This window comes from Spodoptera frugiperda, chromosome 20 (genome assembly GCF_023101765.2).
Source record: "Spodoptera frugiperda isolate SF20-4 chromosome 20, AGI-APGP_CSIRO_Sfru_2.0, whole genome shotgun sequence".
NCBI classification, from domain to species: Eukaryota; Metazoa; Arthropoda; class Insecta; order Lepidoptera; family Noctuidae; genus Spodoptera; species Spodoptera frugiperda.
In genome coordinates, this window is record NC_064231.1 from 11,808,789 (window position 1) to 11,829,945 (window position 21,157).

Genomic DNA, 21,157 nt, shown 5'->3' on the forward strand with positions numbered 1-21,157 from the left:
ATGATGATCATAGGATAGGGATCTGTAAAATATCACTCATATGCAAGGCAAGATACTCAAACGTTCTTTTTCATTATTAGACGCTGTTGAGTCAATTGTGGTTATTACTTCATTAATTGATAATAATAATTACTTCTTCATGAAACATAAGTCAGTAATTAAGAAAACAATTTGACATCAATAACCGTACAATGGCAAGCGTTATTACTTTTCTTCTATTGTAACATAAAGCAGTAACTGCAAATTGCATAATGCAGCAGGCGTAGTAAGCAATTATATTATCATTCAAATCTTTTCCTAGCGTGTCGATAGCAATCTAATAATGTCGGTCCAGGATAGTAATATCGTATTGTCAGTAGCGTCCATGAGCTCCTTTCCTTAATAACAGACTCATCTTATTGTTATGTTGTTGTTTGTTTCTAAATATTCTAGAACTTTCCAATAATAATCTATTTTTTTTCATTTCGTAACGAATTGTATTGAGCGTCTAACTTTATATGGGTTCTTTTTTGCCGCAGTGACAGCCTAGCTGTCTTGTACATTACCAACCTAAGACACCAACCTCATTGTTTAGTCTAGCTAGACTGTTTCTCACAACTTGCTCGGTTTTTTGCTTTTAATATACTTTCAATAAAAATGGATCGCTAAGAGAACTATTGTTTACAAAACAACTGCTTTGGCGAAGAATATTGCAATTAGATTGTCTTTGATATTCATTGTATTACTTTTTATAAGGTTGAAAGAAAATAAGCTGTTTCGATTGCTATGTAGATGATGATTTTAGAAAGATAGTAAATAGGAGTTAGTAATACGGGGAGTTTAATAAACTTCGTAGTCAAACAAAGTTTTATCGGACGTCACGTCTTCGTAATTTTAAAATAAATAATATACGTAAATCATTCCTAAGCCTGTGCTAATTTATAGCTTGGAAAAGTAGATGTTCGTTCCCATAAAATTCATGTAAACAATACCATTAACACACGGTTCATTCTATATCGGGATGTAGGTATGGTTTAGCGAGTAGGCATAACAATTATTATGGTTATATCGATTTAACATTTGTTTTTCTACAATAATATACGCAATACGGTCTCTTATCGTAGTTCCTGTCGACAAATATACCTATACATGACAACTGGACCGCGTGGAGACTTGGGGTTTGGTACAAGATATAGTTTCTTAGCGGTTCCGTTTTCAGTAATGGCTAATAAATTTCGGAATTTGTAGTTTTTGCTTCGGTTTAAAAGAATTATGTGCTCTATGTAGGTTATTGCTGCCTTAATGAAATTGTTTCAGTAAGTAGTACCTAAATATCATCTTCTGCTCCTGCACATCGGCTTCTACAATAGCACTAACTACAACATATACTCAGATTTTTAAAGAAACGATTCAAATAATACTTGCTTTATTAAAGTGCTCAAATAATTACACTATTGGAATGTAATGACGTACAGTCGACTAATACGATTAATCACCGTATTTTTGAAGCACAATTTGCCAAGTACTCTACCGGCGATCTCTAGTGACTTGAGCCAACGGAAGATAGGAAAAGAAGCCAGGTCGTGCGATCGCTACACGCTTACGCACATCATACGTCAACCTATAAACATTGATAGCGATATGCAACAATAAAAATATTATGTGAGACAAGATTAAATTCTCTTTCAGATAGATATCGAAGATTGACGAGGCCTTTGACATTTCTTTTATCAGACTCGTAATAGTTTCTGGAATCTGTTCTTTGTTGTAATGTTTTAGGGAAGTTGCTATTTTTTGCGAATGATGTGATCGTGTGATTAAAGTCACGTTGTCATATCTTTGTCAGATTTAAATGACATGTTTGGAATTATTATAAAATGTCACTTATCTGTACAGTATCAGAAGGACATACGCTGTTTGACGTATTTAAATCTCCATTACACTGAAATGTGGTTAACAGAAAATGCCAACGTGATCATTTTCGCGTCTTCTCCGCGGTAAAGAATTTTAATTTTACACACCGACGACCTAGTAGCACAAATTCAATTTGTGTATCGTGCAGAACTAACGTTTAAATAGCAAAGTTAAAATGCTGATAATGTGTTTTGTTCCGAATAATGATACACCCATACCACACCATACTATATAGCTTTTGTAGCAATGTTTTCAATTGAAGCTTTGGTTCTGAATTTATTTCACAGTAAACACAATGTGCTGATGTCACTATCGATTATTCTTCGTTTTGTTCCTTTCGGTCAATGTTTTCCACTTGCTGGTTAAATGTATTTACGGCCAGTATTTTGCGAGTACATACAATCAAGTTTATAGAGTGCCTTGCTTTCGATGATCACATCCAAAGTTGTTTTCGACTCACGTTGCCAAATATCCGAGAAAGTATTGACTAAATTTAGACTCTCGATGTATTCGTTTTGTTTATGCACACAAAGCAAGGACAAGACAAATTAAAAAGTTGCTATGTACTCTCGCGAATGTATGCCGTTTTGGAAATAATTCAAGATTTTTGTTGGGTGTTATGAAAGAGGTGTTACAAATTTTATTTATGAAGGCTTTATTGGGAATTCAGGACAGTGATTACAGCTGTATCTTTGGTTAGGATAAACTTGAACAGATATAGTTATAATCATTACGGTAACCTACTAAATTTTATTGTTTTACAAGTGTATAGAAGGTTAGTAATGACGATGTCCGATAAGGCGTCGCCAGGTCCATTGGTGTTCAATTTACTTAGTGCCTAATGGAACAACGGCAGGCGATTGGCTGAAGTTTGAAAAACATTCTGATTATCACCTAACGCCTCAGTAATTCACACACATTTCTATTTGCTTTATAATTTACGATGTACTAAAGTTCTGTTTGTTCGTCGCATCGAATAATATTAAGAGTGATTTAATAGTGACGTCTTTATCTTGTATCTTTGGACAGCATGTGTTGTGTACAGACCAAACACATGTCGAGCAGTCTAAATATTATGTCTTGAGATTCTCATTTGAGAATGCTTTAAGATCTTTTAATTTAGTAGAATAATTAGAATTCTTGTGGAACATCAGAAGCTTGCTACTCTCTTCTTTGTGATTAAAGTATGTTCGTGCTACGGCTTTGACCTATATATCAAACTGAAACTATCCGGAACTAGCGTGCGTACTAACTATAAACTAACTGCTACGCCTAAATATATGGAAAATAGGTATTGTAGGTGTGTGGTTCACTAACACATTTTATGATTATTTTCATTTGTACAAGAATTAATTTGCGGATTAACAGCAATAAATCACGACTAACAAGTGTTCTGTTAATGTTTGTAAAGGTTTATTGAGCAAAAAACTTTTCCCTTACGCTTTTATTACCAGATTTTTTTAATAATACAGTGATTATAGGAAAGAAGAGGTATCGTATAAACACTATAAACTAGATAATTCCATGTGCTGTAATGTTCCATGGTATATTGGTCTACGTACAGTTCGTTTAAGGTTGTTATTGGAGTCACAAATACCGACAAGGCCGGCCAGTGCGTACGTGCGCCCAGCAACGCACTCCCTAACTCCGACCCGTCCACACAACACAGCTGATCTCGGTCACTAAACAAGATAACACCCAAAGGGCTACCTGCCTAATTACCCACGCTATTAGTAAAAAGTTTCCACTACACATCGCATGTTTATTCATATTTCGCCTCTGCCATTACTGACCGAATTTCAGAGGCCCTTATCGGCTTTGCTTTGCAATTATCGAGTGTAATTCAAGGTTTTTGCGCGCAGATATTATCGGCTATCGCAAAAAATAGCTCTCCAAAGATTTTGTTTTGGTACATCCGTATTATATTATGTTGGTTATATGAAGATATGTATAATAGTTATTTCATAGAGTAATGTTTAGTTGAATGAAATACATTATAGAAATTATTATGTATAAGTGTTTTAAAATGTATATGTAGAACTATAAACAATACAGTCGATGACGTAACTTATATAAAGACCTAAGAACAAATAAGAATGAAGGTTCTTCCTTTATTGATACGTTTGAACCAGTTTGTAAAATTATCTACGCTCTTGTTTATTTACATTGTGATGCGAGCGAGATGCAAGCTACCCCAGATTCGTTCACCTGCTCGAATAGGGGTGCGGTAAGGGTCGTTGGCCTCAACGCCAGCGGGGGCATTGACCTCAACCGATCGTCATCTGTTGCACACAGTTACACTATGTGGGTATCTCGCGTTTGACCCACTTCACACACACTGACACACGTTGTTAACTAGTTGCCGTCAACGGCGACACACTGTATTACATAAACTTTTCCACCCATTAATCTAAAACTATCTCAAATGATTAATAATTAAGATTTATAATCAATTTATTATATTAGTAATGAAATGATAAAAAAATCGTATCAGTTTCGCATTAAATACAAGAATAATACTTATAATTATTGCGAATAATATTTCTTCGTATTCCAAGTACGTGTGGCAATCGTTATTTATATTTTATTGGAGCTACTTAAGAATTATGAGGGCGTTAATGATGTATTAAAAGTAGCAGGTCGCTACGTAGCCGAAATAAACTCGGAAGCTTGCGGACTTCCCATTCAAAGTTTTCCAATTAGGGACCGTATTATCTACAGTAAACTGGAGTTTAAGTATTTATTTATACTCCAAAACAAGCCTTACACAGGGACTTTCCTTGCGTCATTTTTTTAAACGAGCCAAATTTTACCCAAATCTACTTAGCTATTGAGGCGTAAATGCCTCGCACACAAAAAAGACTAGTCAAATTCCTATGTATTTATAAGTCAAGATAATTCTCTGTTCAATTGATACAACTAATCCATAACGTACAGATCAAGGTGAATCGTGTCAGTTTTTTCAATCTTCTTCAGTAATGAGTCAGATACGATAGTCCTACAATACGTTACACAGATACCGAATACACTTAAAACCCAGTAACCTGCTTTTGTATGCGTTTGATAACATAAAACACGTGTTCTTTTTCATAATTTCTTTATTGGACAATATAATTTTAAATCGGACATTTCAATGTAGAAGCTACTTCAATAAAATCTTATGCAAAAGATGATAAGTGCATATCTGTCCTATGAAAAGGACAGTATTGGTAAAAATACAAGTTCTTTGTTCAAATTGTTCTTTTGCACATAAACGCAACTTGTAAAGTTTGTAAACTTGTGTTCGTATATTTATTCGCACACATGTGATTTGTCCCATCATATAAGATGAAAACAGGAATAAAAAAGCGAGATCTTAAGCTATTAATAACGGCTAAAAATATACAAATACATTATGGCGTCTAAACACGAGGCGCGTCGCTGCGCAGTGGCCATTTCTTATGACAACAGGCGACGCGACGGCGACGAACCTACACACAAGTCATTACTGTACTTATTGTGAATGCAAAAGTTAAAATGTGTGAATATTTTCACATCAAAATGGCTGAACGAATTTTGCACAAAGACAAATTAAGGCTTTGTTACACACGAGTTAGGAATGTTCAGAAATAGAAATGTTTTTCAAAATCTCCCTGCGCGTCACATAGGGAGTTAAAGGCAGTATAAAGTCCCCTTTTCAAAATCAGGGGGCTGAGGGACCCTAATAAAATACAGAAGGTACGAGGGAGACACAAAGCGTTGCATGGCATCCTATCAAGCTGCCATGTAGTTTATTGCAAACTGTTTTACAAAGAACGCATTGTCTTCACTTTAGGGTCAATAGGACATAAAATCCCCAACCCTAAGTCAGGGGACCCTAATAAAATAAAAACTGTTACATCATACAGATAACGATAGTTCATTATTTATGATACGATTTAGTGTCTAATTTTGTTCTATAATCCTGTTTCGATAACCTGTAATATTATCTAATCGTGCGATATTATTGATATTGTGTTTAGGGAGCTGATAGATGGCAGTGTTGTGTGATCGCATGTTGTTTACTATCTATTTTAATATAATACTTACGGTGTCCTTTATAAGAGTGGTGATGTCATCGCTAAATACAATTAGGACAGCCGAGGTCCATGATGGACTATTTCCTGCAATTAAGTCTATCTCTAGACGATCCAATTTCACAGGCCGTCGTGGGACTAAGTTGCTAGGGACTCAACGGCCACAGATTTCTCCTGGGTAAATAAGCAAAGGACTTGTTCCCGTCTATAGTAGTTTATGTACTAACTTAGTCCATTATTTACTACGCTATATACGGATAAGCTTTTTATTGAAGAAGAAAAGTTCGACACTTCAAAAGAGGCCATACCCTCTTTCCGTTTTATTCATGTAATCCTGCCGCCTTGACACTGAAATCGATACGACTTCCTGACTTGAAAATTTGCTGTCCTGATTCTGAAGATGAACGGTTATATTTAGGACAAAAAAAGATATGAATACTGACTTAACCTCTATGGTTTCTTATTAATTAAATAGGAAAAGATCGTACGATTATAATAAAATTACTTGAATACTTTGATCGTTTTTTTTATAAAAAATGAGAACAATAGAGCTACGGCTATTACAATAATTGCTAGCTAAAGCATTTTGTATGGTTTTATAAATTGTATGAGTTACAAAACTCCCATTTACGTTATTCATGTATTAAGTTATTAGAATATTTTTTATTTGTTGCTGGCTTTTTGTCAATTTATTAGTCAGCGCCATTCATTCTTTCGCGCCTCATTACAATATACATACAGCCATATATTATGTTTGACACAATCCATCCATCCTCGCGTTGGTCATTTACTTGTATAGCTATACATATTCATGCCTTAGAACTTTCTTCATAATTCAATGTTATTGTGATGTGAACATCAGCTCATAGGTACAGTACAGTTAGTATATTAGGTACTTTGGTTTGGAAAATAATCTAGTATCAGACGAAAATATCTGATTTTTTCAGTATTATATTTTAGTTGTTATGTATGTGCGTACGTGTACCTACGTGACTAGTCCTATATTTATCAACATCGCCAGAAAGCGTGTCACAGCACTTACTGTACACTCATTCATTACATTACACGCTTCTGTTTGTTGATTAGTTAGCAGACGCATATAGCGGAAGCCAAGACAGCCTTGGGAAGGGTCAAAGGACTGAGTTACTATGTCCTCGAACTTATTTGATAAAATAATAAGTTTCTTCATACTCTAAATTGGTCCTATATCTTTTCCTAATTGGATTTTTATGTGTCTTGTTATTTTATAATCAAGTTACTTAGAGAATAAAGAAATCGTGCAAACCAAAATCTATTCCACTGTCGCTATGCAGTAGCTGCGTATACACAATGTGATAGCTTCGTAGCAGCTACGTAGTCGCATCGTAGACGCAGCGTAGTAACTCCGTAGCAGCTACGTAGTCGCATCGTAGGCGCTGTGTAGAGCTTCGTAGCATCTGCGCAGTCATTTTGTAGACGTAGCGTAGTATCGTAGCTGCTGCGTACCCGCTACGAAATTGCTACGCAATTGTTGCATAGTCGCAGTAGCGTAGCAGCTACGTAATTGTCTCGTAGTCACAGCGTATTTGCTACTTAGCAGCTACTTAATTTACACTCTCTTTAGATCTATTATATTCGTGGCTTAAAGAATACGTTTTTCCATATTTCTGAATTACAAAAAGCTGAAGTATTAGTTTTTTACTTTCTAACAATTATAAAAACCAGTCTCTTCTGTTACAAGAAAATCACTAGGTTAAATCCTATTGAGTGTTATATAACTTTTTAACCTTCGTCATCGCTGCGTATACGTTTGACAAACAGATGAACTGGATCTATTGGACAAACGCCCAAAGCAAGACTCCTGGGACCAAATTTTGTGCCAGTTATCTTGACGTTTAAAATGTCATCTTTGAAATGTGCGAACTTAAAAGCTTTTTGGCACTTGAGTAAAATGGAGCGTAGTTAGAGTATTAATATGCGCATCTTAATCTAAGCTGTCGTCGTGAGTTTAACCTAGCGTTCACCCGTGTCCCCCACTTATCTGGTCACATTTCTTAAATATAGTAAAAAATTACTGCGGAATAAATTTTATCTTTTTCTATCTTATCGTTTGCGAATTGTTAGTTTTATTTTGTTTACATAAACGTTGACAGCTGACTTTTTTTTGCTCATATGTTTTAAGTAATCAAGCCTGACTTGATTGTTGTTTTAAAATTATCCAATCGATCAAAGGTCTTGTCTTGATAATTCTGAAGGTAACTATGTTTACTTATAACTAGGTACTTTATGACGATTATTATGTATTTTCTTTGTTTTATGAACGCTCAATCGATTTTAACAAAGTTCAAATCGAATTACCTATATGAGGTGTATATGTACTTAGTATTTAGCAGGTAGCATAGCTGTAACATTTTTTACTATTATTCTTTTTTGAAAAATCTTAAATATTTTCGTGTATATTTTAGGCCGTTGTCTCAAATAAAACGTTATACAAGTATTTTAATAATGGCAGAACGAGTTTCTATTGATTTTAAAATTATATTAATTTGTATACATGAATTTGAAAGGCAATGCCCCTATTCCTCACGTTGTTAATATGTAGGCTTAAACGAGTTTGGATAAACAACACAATATGAATATATTTCGGACTGTGTACTGAAAATGCACCTTTAACTTTGTAGTACATCTAATAGGATACGATCGAAAAAGGCTTTAATGCGATTAATATGATCATTAATACATTTTTTAATCTGGTCGCAGGTCTATACTTAGCTTGTATTAATAAAGTATTTAAAATTCATAATATTATAATCACTTACGTGATAATATAGATATGTATGAAGGAATATTTACAATTCCATTGAATCCAAGACAAACAAATACATAAAAAAATCTTATTTGGAAATGTTTACGAATCAAGTCATTCAAGGTGATTTCGTATTACTGCGAAAGATATCAATAAAAGTGTTTATATCATAGATTATTAAGTTTGGACTTATAGCTTATAGATCCTGTTTATCTATGAATCAGTTATCAATATATCAGTTGCGATGAAATGTTTTCTTACAGCGCAATTGTGGTATCTATCGTTATATAAGTGTTAGACGTACCTATGTAATATGTATCTAATCAGAATATTATTAGATGCGATATTTTAATGGAAAGTTGTCTATCATTATCTTAATCATTATACATAGGTATTTGCTAAAGTTGATAAGTGCCTACACTTCAGGTCAATTTGTTTACGTTTTCATCTCAGTCAAGAAGGCCGCGCCTATTAAAAGAACTCTACTTAAAGGCTTTATTGTGTCGCAATACGAGTAATCACGTTTTGAAAACAGTTACTATAAAGTAATATAGTATCTTGTACGGTGATATTATCCGTTTATGGATATCATTGCGCATTTAGGTCACCTTCCATGGAAAGGTCGAGTCGGTATAAAAATGTGATATATTTTTGATTACCATAATTATTGGTTTTGAATTTATTCTATATTTTCTTATTTATACTCGACTGTCCCTCAAGTTGGTTGAGTTTGTAGACTGTGTCTATGTATCTCATACTTTAATATCAAATATTTTTTCCTTGCTCAAACTTTCATTTTATTTTTCTTAGAAGTAATTTGGTTCCTCAATTGGCGCGTAGCTAGGTGCGATACTTGAAAAACATCACGTAGATAAAACCACGAAGCGTGAAGTTAGTATGACTATATTATGTAATTGGGTTCACCTTGACTCTTTAGTCGTTCATGATCACCGGCACTATTAGGCCGGTGTGTCCGTGCTTGTGAGAGAAATTGACTTTAGTGTGCTCTGAAACCTGTATAAAAACTATTCACGTTAGATAGGTACGTTAATCTCAATTTTGCTAGCAATCTATGTAATTATAGCTTAATCTCTAATTGCACGGACATAATAATATACTCGCTTATTAAATTAATTCGTTTCTAAATCCATAATTATTCCATGCTATTTTTAGCTTCCATATAGATTAGTACAAAATATTCTAATCTCCTATACAATGTATGTGCATTTTGCTCTAACCCTAATGGTTGAGATAAACCAGTCGTAAGAGCAACAACTTAACATGGATAAGCGGGTCATGGATGGCGAATATGAGTGATGTTGCGTACGTTCATTACATTGTTGCATACGATAAACTAAACTGGAACTGCATTGTATTTGTTCTGCCTTACATACATTACTAAACTGCTATTGTTTGCATACGTAATTTATATTAGCTAGGAAGCGAGTTTAGGACTTCCTCAAGCGTGCATATTTACAGACAGTTGTAGTGGTCATCTACGTGGTCCGTGGTCTAGGATTATTTTGTGTGAAATTTTCGGTACTGTGAATATAATTATAGCTGTACCAACCACTTTACAGCGTAACATTCGTGATGTTATGTTATACGATGCAGTAATAAATTGCTAATATTGCCTACCAAAAATAGTTTAGGATATTTTTAGTTTACGATAGCACATTTTCTTGATTAGTCGAGGACTCGGTCAATTTGATCAAGCCCTATATACCAATACGCATTTAACATACGTGGTTCATCTTTATTTTTGAACATAGAAGGTCACGAACTATTTTCTACGTCATCACCACGAGTGCGGTGCTTCAAACACTGTAATTACGAGTACGTTTATTGCTTCATGCTGTATTTGTATTAGTTCAATGGATAACTGGATTTCATTCAATATATTGTTTTAATAAACGTAGTTTAATATTGTTGGTCTTAATATTTCGGAAGGACACCGTTGACGTTGGCTACTATGAAGCGCGTGAACCGCCACGTCGGTTACTGGGGTGACCGACGCTTAGCGGAGGTTTTGCCTTCAACAGTTTTCTTTCGGCAGTTAATGCTTTAAGAGAAGTTGTCGCGTAATAGTTGTGTAGACGTCACATTGTAGTTGCTTACGAGTTGCCACGTAGCCGAGTCATACACAGCACTAGTTGTGTAGCAGATTTGTAGCAGTCATGTAACGGTTTCGTAGCAGATACGTTGCTGTTGCGTAGCTATCGTGTGTTCAACATGTAGCTGTTTTGTAGCCGACGCGTAGCTGTCATCTGGCGGTTGCGTATCTGTTTCTGTAATAACTGCTGATGTAGGAATTCTGTAGTTCACATGTGGCCGCCACGTAGCTAACATGCGGCTATTGCCTAGTTAATATTCTATCATGTAGCTGTTACGTAGGTCTGTAAAAAGCTACTGAGTGTTTGTATAACTATCATAGTAGAAACGTAGACGGCAATATACCTAGTAGTTCAACGAGATAAAAAGGTATAACAAATAAAAAAAAAAGGCTTGTCCGCTGCTTATGAATAAAATTCAAAACATAACTTACCTTTAGTATTGCATTTGTTTCTGAGAGAACATTGCGTAGGCGTCCGGCCCACGCTAAAATTTCAAAGACACTCAGCAACTACGTAAAGACGAAGTTGCGGTCGGGCTGCGTATTAAATTAACGTCCAAGAACGCCTACGCGGGACCTACTCCCGATACGATAGGGCCCTTAATCTATTTTCATTTTGTAAATTTAGCCTCACGTGGTACTATTTGTCGACGGAAGTCTGCAACCAAAATAAACAAACTTATAATATCTACAGCATAAAATGTTACGAATATGAACAGGTTTATCTTTCATTTTCAAGGCTAAACCTTTTCCAATACCTATTTTGGCAAAATTGTTTGTTTGTAGTCAATAAAGCATATTGCGGTACTTTTCGTTAAATTAAAATATTGGTTGTGATATGGATAAGGTGTGATAAAGAAATTGTACACGAACAAACATTGTAGGTAAATAGTATAAAAATATGTTTCTACGTTTTTATTTAATTTGTCGATAAGTGTTCTATATTTTGGTTACATAATGAGATGTTGAATGTTTTCAAAGTAATTTAAACATTATCTGTTTGTACGTTTGTTCCAGGTTATCGTCTGGCAGTTTACGTAGATGTAAGATTTTATCTCGCGTAGGCACTGAGATGTAGAAGCATGCCTGTTTTAGATACAAGCGTATGTTGAAAATAACAAAACAAAGCTTCATTCTATAAACTACAGACTTTTATCTATAATTTTGTCGAATGAACGAACATCTTCCAGATGTTTATATTCTCGAAAACATGCCTATGTTCAAGATTCTCCGATTTGCAAGTTACTTTTGCTATTTATATAATAAGTACCTACTTCTATTATAATTTATGAAGAAAACCATCGATAACTTGTACTCGCCCGACTACTCTCAATCTCGATTAGTTTGCTACCAATTATCCTTGACCGAAAGCGAATAATTAACTGAAAGAATAACAATCAATTGATTTTCATCTATCTATTGCGTTCTTCGCAACAGAAACTTGTTTACTAAACATTTTTGTGATATAACTGGATTTTTGCTCGACGTGCGATTCATTTCCTTTTATAATAGCGGTTATCTATTCAATAGTCAGTAAGGGATGCTAAAGCAAGGATTTAAATTTAAAAACATTACATTATAATACCATGGAACTTTCCAGTCGGCTATGGAATTAATTTGTGTGTGTTGCTGTTTAGATAAGTCTTATATTCACGCAGAGGTATTCCTCGAAGCGCAACTGTTTTGAAGCGCACCTCTCCAAGCGCACCTATTTTATTCCTCGAAGCGCACCCGTTAGTTGCGCTTCAAGGAACTATTAAAAATATTAATTTTTATTTCCTCGAAGCGCACCTATGTTTAATTTTCGACTAGAGAGGGGATGCTAACTGAAACTATCGATAATAAGATATCGATAATCCGATACACGTAGCGCTAGCTATGAGCAAATAAGGTTAAACCTTTAAAAATAGTTTCTTGTCGATGTATGACATCGTAAAATGAAATGTTCCGCTTGAAACCGCCAATCAACGACTTTTATTTTATACGTTATAGTTATTTTATACAATACTAGCTACTTCCGCGCGGTTTCACCCGCTCTGCTTGGCTCCTATAGCCATCCTCGATAAATTCACTATTTAACACAAAAAGAATTATTCAAATCGGAATCGGAATCGAATCAGTAGTTCCGGAGATTAGCGCGTTCAAACAAATAAACTCTTTAGCTTTATATTATTAGTAAAGATTCAAGAACTCTGTACTCGTCTACCATAGATTGTTATTTTTTTTAATAATGATCTGATGATAATGGCTATAAAACATCTCGCTATTACCAATAGGAGCCAAGCAGAGCGGGTGAAACCGCGCGGAAGTAGCTAGTATTGTATAAAATAACTATAACGTATAAAATAAAAGTCGTTGATTGGCGGTTTCAAGCGGAACATTTCATTTTACGATGTCATACATCGACAAGAAACTATTTTTAAAGGTTTAACCATATTTGCTCATAGCTAGCGCTACGTGTATCAGATTATCGATATCTTATTATCGATAGTTTCAGTTAGCATCCCCTCTCTAGTCGAAAATTAAACATAGGTGCGCTTCGAGGAAATAAAAATTAATATTTTTAATAGTTCCTTGAAGCGCAACTAACGGGTGCGCTTCGAGGAATAAAATAGGTGCGCTTGGAGAGGTGCGCTTCAAAACAGTTGCGCTTCGAGGAATACCTCACACAGACACGGCTCGTTCGAGGTTTTAAGTAAGTTATGTGTTGACGATGACATCATGTGAGGCTCATATGAACTCCGCTTCGTGTTAATCTGGCCAAACTTGTTATGAAGCGCGTTCGTTAATATTATACCATGCTTATGGAAATTGAATATCTTGTTCTACGTCACATTTGACTTTTGAATCGAGACAAAATAATTATGTATTCTAGAGCGATTTGTGATAAAAAGAAATTAAAATTCATATTATTAAAATTAATGTACTCGAAAATATCAACACTGATACCGCCGGTCCTTCAATTTATATTCTATAGATTTTTCAAGGTACCAAGAACCGTTTGTAAAATGTTTTGTATTCGTAGAATATTTTTTCTGATGTCAGTTTATACATGGCCATCACTTGTGGCAGAGTGCAACGAACCCAGAAGATAATGGTTTTTTTCTTCGTTTGCTCGTATGGAATTGGAAATTTTTGACAATCTGAATTTCTAAAATAGCTTTGTCCTTGACCAAAGTCCTCGTGTAACAAAACTATTGAGATGCAGGTGAAAATATTTCCGCCTACTGGTTCTGTACGTAGTCTAGGTTATAAACCTTGGAATAACAATAGTTTACATCTAGAACTAAACAATATTACTTACAATCGACCTTAAAACTGCAGAAAGTGATCCCCGTTTCTCAAACGTTAGCATAAGTCATTGATACTTAATTGAATTATTCTTTACACCTATAGTACTGTTCGTAAACAACAATAATACTGAGCAATTGTTGTCGGTTTACATAAATAGGTACAACACAATGCTTTTTAGATCACCTTCAAAACATTCCTAAGACACTGCAGAATATGATTACATAAAAGAAACTGGTTTGTGAGACTGTATAACGTCTATAAATAAATTGTGTACTCGTACATTTGTTTTCAATTAGCTGTATAATTGTGCAGGTAAACAATACTAACCTATAAAACTACACATAAATTGTTAAATCGTGTTAACCGCAAGCGAAGCCGCTGTAGTTTATCTGACACGCATAAGTGTCAGAGTACTATTCTGCGGTTACCCGCTGCGCATTCGACCCAATTATTATAATTGATTGTTTTCAACCGTAAGCTCTCTTATTGTCTACTCGGTCTAAAAATGCAATGCCATTGCACTTGGATTCACTGCGATTTCCGTCGGTCTACTATTTATTATGCTTTTGAAATTCACAGTTATATGGCCCTAGGTTGGAATTGTGCCCGATAAACGATGCAAAGCTCCCCTCTACATAACTGGACCTAAAATTGTCTTCAGCGGGATGGAATGCGTGGGATGGCTCACCCACGCACTCTGCTCTACCCCTCCGCGATCGAAGGCACGACGGGCTGTTGTTATTGATCAGTACACTGCAGGTCATTTCGTATAAAAGTGGCAAATAAGTCATTCTCCTTTGTAATATCTTGAATTTACGGTCAAACTCTTACGTTAAACTCACCAACTTATCGGATGTACTAGTGAGTTGGTACTCTGTTTAAATTATAGCTGCTTATTGACGTCAATCGTCTTTACTGCTTATTCATTCGTGTCCACTAGATTATTGTTAAATTTGCATTTGTATTAATAGCTGCCATAGCTATAATTGTTTTGTTGCTTTAAAAATACCTGTTTGTCCTCAAACAGTTTTATTTTTGTTGCATTTTTACCTTTTCTGTGGAGTCGGAATTAAGGATGTTTATAAAGAAATTGGTATATTATACCTAACAATTGTTGGTGCTGCAATGTTTAGCTAATATTACATTACAAATACTTTGTAGTTGCTCCTGGAATCCAGTGGGATGTTTATACTGTGATAACAGCTATATTAAGATACAGTGGCTCGGATCATGAAAGTCTAAAGACATTCAGATGTACATACTCTGGTAGTGAGGTGATCGACACTTCACCGGTCCGAGCCTCACATGTATTAAACATCACAGCACAAGAGAACAGCGCAAAAAGTCCCCATCAGCATTGCAAATATGTTTTCCGTAACCTTGGTTTGGGTGACCGTATAATAAATACATTGGCAGGCGGTAAAACCCTTCACATATTCCCTACTTCTTTACAAAACTAGATATCTGCGAGCGGTTTTGCCCGCTTCTTGAACAAAAAAAAACCTCAGCTCGCTCAGTAAAAACAGAATTTCCTCTTTTGTCACTGAGGATGAAGAAAGAACACTTTTGGTCTTACGGCAAAATTGTATAATCAAACCTTTACTAAAGCTGCAAGTTTAGTGTTGTTTGTAAACATGAACGTTAAGAAGTTGCCTGCTGTTCAAATTTTAACTTTATTAATATCTGTAATAGGGTTCAAATCGATGATGTCTCAGGTAGTTATTTTTTTACCCCCAATACAAACGTTCCACGTCACACATTTGGTACTCCACCGGTTTTCAAAAGTGTGACGTGTAACTCCCTGAATGGATTGAGGAGATGAACCGATTTTGATCTAGTTTTTGGATGTAAAAATACACAAAGAACCCTACTGTTCTTTTGTATTACTTTACTAGAAGAAGAATGATTTTGAAAACAGTGAAACTGATTAATCTGACTGACCCGTAAGTGATGTCTGTAAACGTTTACGTTAAAAAGCTATGTGCTGTCCAAATTTTAACTTTATAGTATCTGTAATAGGGTTCAAATCGATGATGTCTCAGGTAGTTATTTTTTACCCCCAATACAAACGTTCCACGTCACACATTTGGTACTCCACCGGTTTTCAAAAGTGTGACGTGTAACTCCCTGAATGGATTGAAGGGATGAGCCGATTTTGATCTAGTTTTGAGATGTAAAAATACACAAAGAACATTAGGGATATATTAATTTACTAGAAGAACTATTTTGGAAACAGTATTACTGATTAGTTAAACAATTTGTATAACCCGTAAGTGGTATTTGTAAACGTTTACGTTAAAAAGCTCTGCTGTCCAAATTTTGACTTTATATCATCAAAAATAGGTTCTACAATGATGTGTCAGGTAGTTATGTTTTTTGACCCCCAATACAAACGTTCCACGTCACACTTTTGGTACTCCACCGGTTTTCAAAAGTGTGACGTGTAACTCCCTGAATGGATTGAAGAGATGAGTTGACTTTGCAAAAAAAAAACACAAAGACAGTGAAATTACTTCTTATAGGTCTGAGATTAATAATAAAATATTAAGAATCAATTATTATGATATCGGTTTACTCATGTAACTGTTTGACGAGGAACTCGACTAGTTTCAAGCCATGCTAGAGGCTCATATTCATGAGCAGCATTCTGCGACACACGACGCGGTGATTGTCGCGCTGCTATTTACTGCTACGACTAACCGATAACATAATAATTAATTTAGTATGTCTCACGAAAGTTATAATTCAATATTAAGAAGGGACGAAACACTGACCTATTTTTTCCTATTGTTCAATTGTAAGTCTTTCTTATAAGGATATACTCGGTTCCAACACCATACTAAAAATTAAGAATAATATTTATATAAAAACTACCATATAGCTCGATAGATGGTGTTGGGATCGAGTTAAATCGCGATATGGTTTCGTTACCGGCAAAACATTAGGGTACTAGGTTTGACAGCAATAAATTTGTCTCGCTCTGAGGTACTGCGTTTCATTGTAGTATCAGTGGCTTCATAGGACTATGTGCCGATATTGTTCATGGTCCTTCGAGCCGGATGGGTGTTTTTGGAAGAACACAAATAATTAAAAATAGTTGTGCTAAATGATACGAGATGGTGCTAGTTATTGGTGAACAACAAAACTACATGTGGAAGAAAACGTGCTGAGCTGCTGGCTGTCAAAACATCGGGAGTCATCGTGAAAATTCGTCTGGAGCTCGTGAGTAGTGAGAAGTGAAGTGCATAATTGTGGACATATGTAAAACTGTGAGTACATTTGGAACTATTAAAGATTAGGGACTTAGGAAATCCGCGTGCATTCGACCAGGGACTTAGAATAATTTCGATAAAAACAACCAGACGACGAATCCATGCCCGATTTTGCATCGATTTTACAAGTGTCAAACACTTAGAAAAATTTCAATTCACCGGACTTAGAATATTTCTCACTTATTGGGACTTAGAAAAATTACGCCACTTCGGACTTAGAAAATTTCTCTCTTGTTGGGACTTAGTGAATTTATCCTTCACTGGACTTAGAAAAAAATCACATTGGTTGACACTTGCAATAACATAGTTGGAAGACAACATGGAAAGGGAATTGAGAAAGTTGAAGGATGTCAAAGGACAGATTGAGAAGGGCTTAATAAACTTTAAAAAGTCTCCGAAAGACCGGATGAATTACAATTATGTGGATACGCGTCTAGAGATGTTAGAGACTCAATTCAAGAATTTTACTGTAAAATACGAAGGAGTAGTAGGAGAATGTGAAGGTGAAGAACTCTACGAATTCTTTCAGGAAGACATTTATGAAAAGGTTTACGAAACGTATTTAACTTATAAAGTCGAATTAAAAAATGCTCTGTCTCAATTAAAGGTTCACAGTTCCAATAAAGAAGTTTGTGATGCTTCATCTGACACTGTAGTACGATTGCCAAAAATAGTTTTACCCACTTTTAGCGGAAAATATACAGAGTGGTCATCGTTCCGAGACTTGTTCCTATCATTAGTCCATAATAATAAAAAACTTGACGACGTGCAACGTCTACACTATTTGAAAACTCAGTTGTCGGGTGAAGCAGAACAGCTTATAAGACATGTTCCTATTACTGATCTTAAGGCGCTGTGCATAGTCAAAATAGGATTGATTCAACAGATTTTTTTGCCCAATGTTTACATGTTAGAGCAACAAAAAAAATATATGTTAATCTTGATCATTTTTATGAATGGACCACCTTCTTCAAAACACGATTTCTATTAATTTTCTCGATAGAAAAAAATCATAAACTAACCATTTAAATTGAAATTCTAGCCATTGTAACTATATTATTTATGAACATATCTTAATAAAATTAATAACAGTGACGTACTTTAAAATAATAAAGGGATCTGCCTTATTTATTTGTCGATTGAAATGAGATATTTGTAAGAATTAATATAATTCATGATAAATAACTCAGAACGAATCGAACAAAACGTCGTCCGATCATGACATCTATTCGTTTCTCTTTCATTCCTACGCGGACCGGCAGTGACCGCTGAGGCGCGCTGCTTGGTGGACCTATGTCAGTTTGTGTCAATCGCCGCTCAGAAAATAATCATTCACTAACATATCTTTTTGCTGTTTGTAATATTTTATTTTGTAATTAGCTTTTTCTAAGTTGGGTTGTCAGTATATTTTTTTGTACGAAATCGATTTAAAGTTATGTAAATACAATTAATTTTTTCATATACTATTACCGCGTAGCATGGTGCAGATGACACATTCAGTAACGTTCCGTACCATTCTTGAAAGGAGAAGGGGACTTTTGGGCCCAGCAGTTAACTAGTTGAAATGTATATTAAAAAAACCGTCATATTTTTCTAAAGGAAATCACAAAATATGGTACCTTGTTTCTATCTGGGAAGCGAGAAAACTTAAATTAAGTTATAAAACATTAATGATTATTTAATCATTTATGCGTATAAGTACTCTGTGATTTAAACTTCTTACAACACTTCTGTCTGATATCAGTCAGTCATCGATTGACAGATGACACTTGTTTGTTGTGTTTCGTTCTAAATGCGCACGTATTTTCCATGTTTTATTGTTAAACCCCACGACCTCGGCTTTATAAAGGACTTTTGACGGATCTTGCATCTCTAAATTACCTTACTCTCTATTTTGGACAACTGTTTAAGCCTATCAATCGGATATTGACGACATGGATCGCTGTGTAGATTGTACGATTGCGACTGGTCGCAGTAACTCTATTGGCAGAAGAGTCTTGGAAGATGAGGCGATTTTATCAGTTATTCGTCAGTGGCGTGCATCTCAGCCTGTATAATATGGTATCTCAGTTGGGAAAGATACCAAGAAAATATACGTACCCCGCCCCCTACACAATTCTTAGATAACATTCTCCTAATTATTGAAGATGAATAATACATATTTTATACATAATTGGTGTTTTATTTATATATCCTCCTGTCCGTTTTTTAGTTTTTAAAACATTAGTGCCTACTGCTTCTAAGTGCCTATGTTTGCACCACGTTTTTTAAACGCGCCGTCGACGCGCGTTTTTAGCGATACTGACCTGATACTTGCGTGCGTATCGCGTCTGTATCGCTACAGACGCGATAGTTAGACGCGGCCTGTAGACCTTTGCACACCTGACGCGCGTGTGTAGCGATACAGACACGCGTGTGTAGCGATGCGGAAGCGATGCAAACGCGCGTGTTATCGATACACACGCGCTGGTGCCGCGCGTTTGTATCGATACAAACGACAACAAACTGCACTGTAGGAGAAAAACGTCGCCGGCCGTTTATAAAACGTGGTGTGCATAGGCCCTAAGTACAGAATATTGAATGTAAAAACTTGTCTTCGACTGTAGCGACTGTTCGGGGCACTGGAGAGCCAAACGTGTCAGATCTTCGACACGTCACACACGCTCCTTGCTTAAAACCAAAATTATTTACTTATTATTCGTCCAAACTCATATTATTATCTGAGTCAGGATCATCTGAATCTGTATCTGTATATTGACATTATATACACGCAGATACACTGCACAACTAAACAACACACTTTAAACAAAATTAAAGAGAATTCAATGTATGCTGCGAGTATCGATAGCGATAAAAAAAGACCTTTCTCATGTCCATCCCTAATCATGTGGTACTGAGAGACGTCAACGTCATACAGGCAACTGTCACTAGCGCAAAAACTATAGTAGTAGTAAGTTTGTGTAAATTATTGTTCGATTTCGGTTTTAGTCATAAAAAAACTAATAAAAAAATAAAATAAAAATAAAATAAAAATGTATACAACATAATATTGAAAAAATAAAAAAACAAAAACTAATACGAGTAATGAGATTCGATCTTAAGGATCACGGAACGCGAATCTAGACAGCAACGCACTGGGCCACTCGTCCATGACACTATAGTAGCGAAATTACGCTCCTAAATAAAATGGAATACGCGTATCAATGACATTTGCACGGTGCACCCCTCAGTACACGAGACCCACTTCACCTGCTTCACCCCCTCAAATACATAAAAGTTGTCTATTCACCGCGCCTTAACTATAAGAAATGTTGGGAAATGTTAGAACATAGGTTTAACAATAAGAAATTTATGTCCACATGTATTTTAAACCGACTATTTGGCCAGCGTAATATTGGAAATGAATCATCAAAGGCACTTAAAGATTTGCTTGATGTTACAAGTGATTGTTTGCATGAACTTACCAATATTGGAATAGATGTTAGTTCGTGGGATGTGATTATTGTTTATGTCGCAAGCTTGAAGTTGGACGTAGAATCTAGGAAGCAGTGGGAACTGCATGTTAGTAAATCCTCCGATGATCTACCTTCATTTAAACAGTTTTGCGAGTTTTTAGAGACGCGTTTTCGTGCCCTAGAATGCGTTGAGCCTAAACATAGGGCAAGAGGCGATAATAATCCTACATCTCACACTAAAGTAATGCATGGTACTACTAATGTTTCATGTCCACATTGTTCTGAGAGCC

The 21,157-nt window shown here is 35.5% G+C and overlaps 1 protein-coding gene across 4 annotated transcripts in view; it reads left to right on the top strand.

Moving 5' to 3' along the window:
• The window catches only part of LOC118262075 (MAP kinase-interacting serine/threonine-protein kinase 1), a 76,010-nt gene that overhangs the window by 34,338 nt on the left and 20,515 nt on the right, over positions 1 to 21,157 (top strand). Inside the window, exon 1 of one of the 4 annotated variants that reach the window (XM_050701125.1) lies at positions 11,914 to 11,949. The exons of the other annotated variants lie outside the window; for them this stretch is intronic. Within the exon in view, the coding sequence (XP_050557082.1) occupies positions 11,929 to 11,949 (21 nt within the window). The 5' untranslated portion in view covers positions 11,914 to 11,928. Of the gene's footprint in view, positions 1 to 11,913; positions 11,950 to 21,157 lie in introns of those variants that run through there. 4 annotated transcript variants of the gene reach the window in all.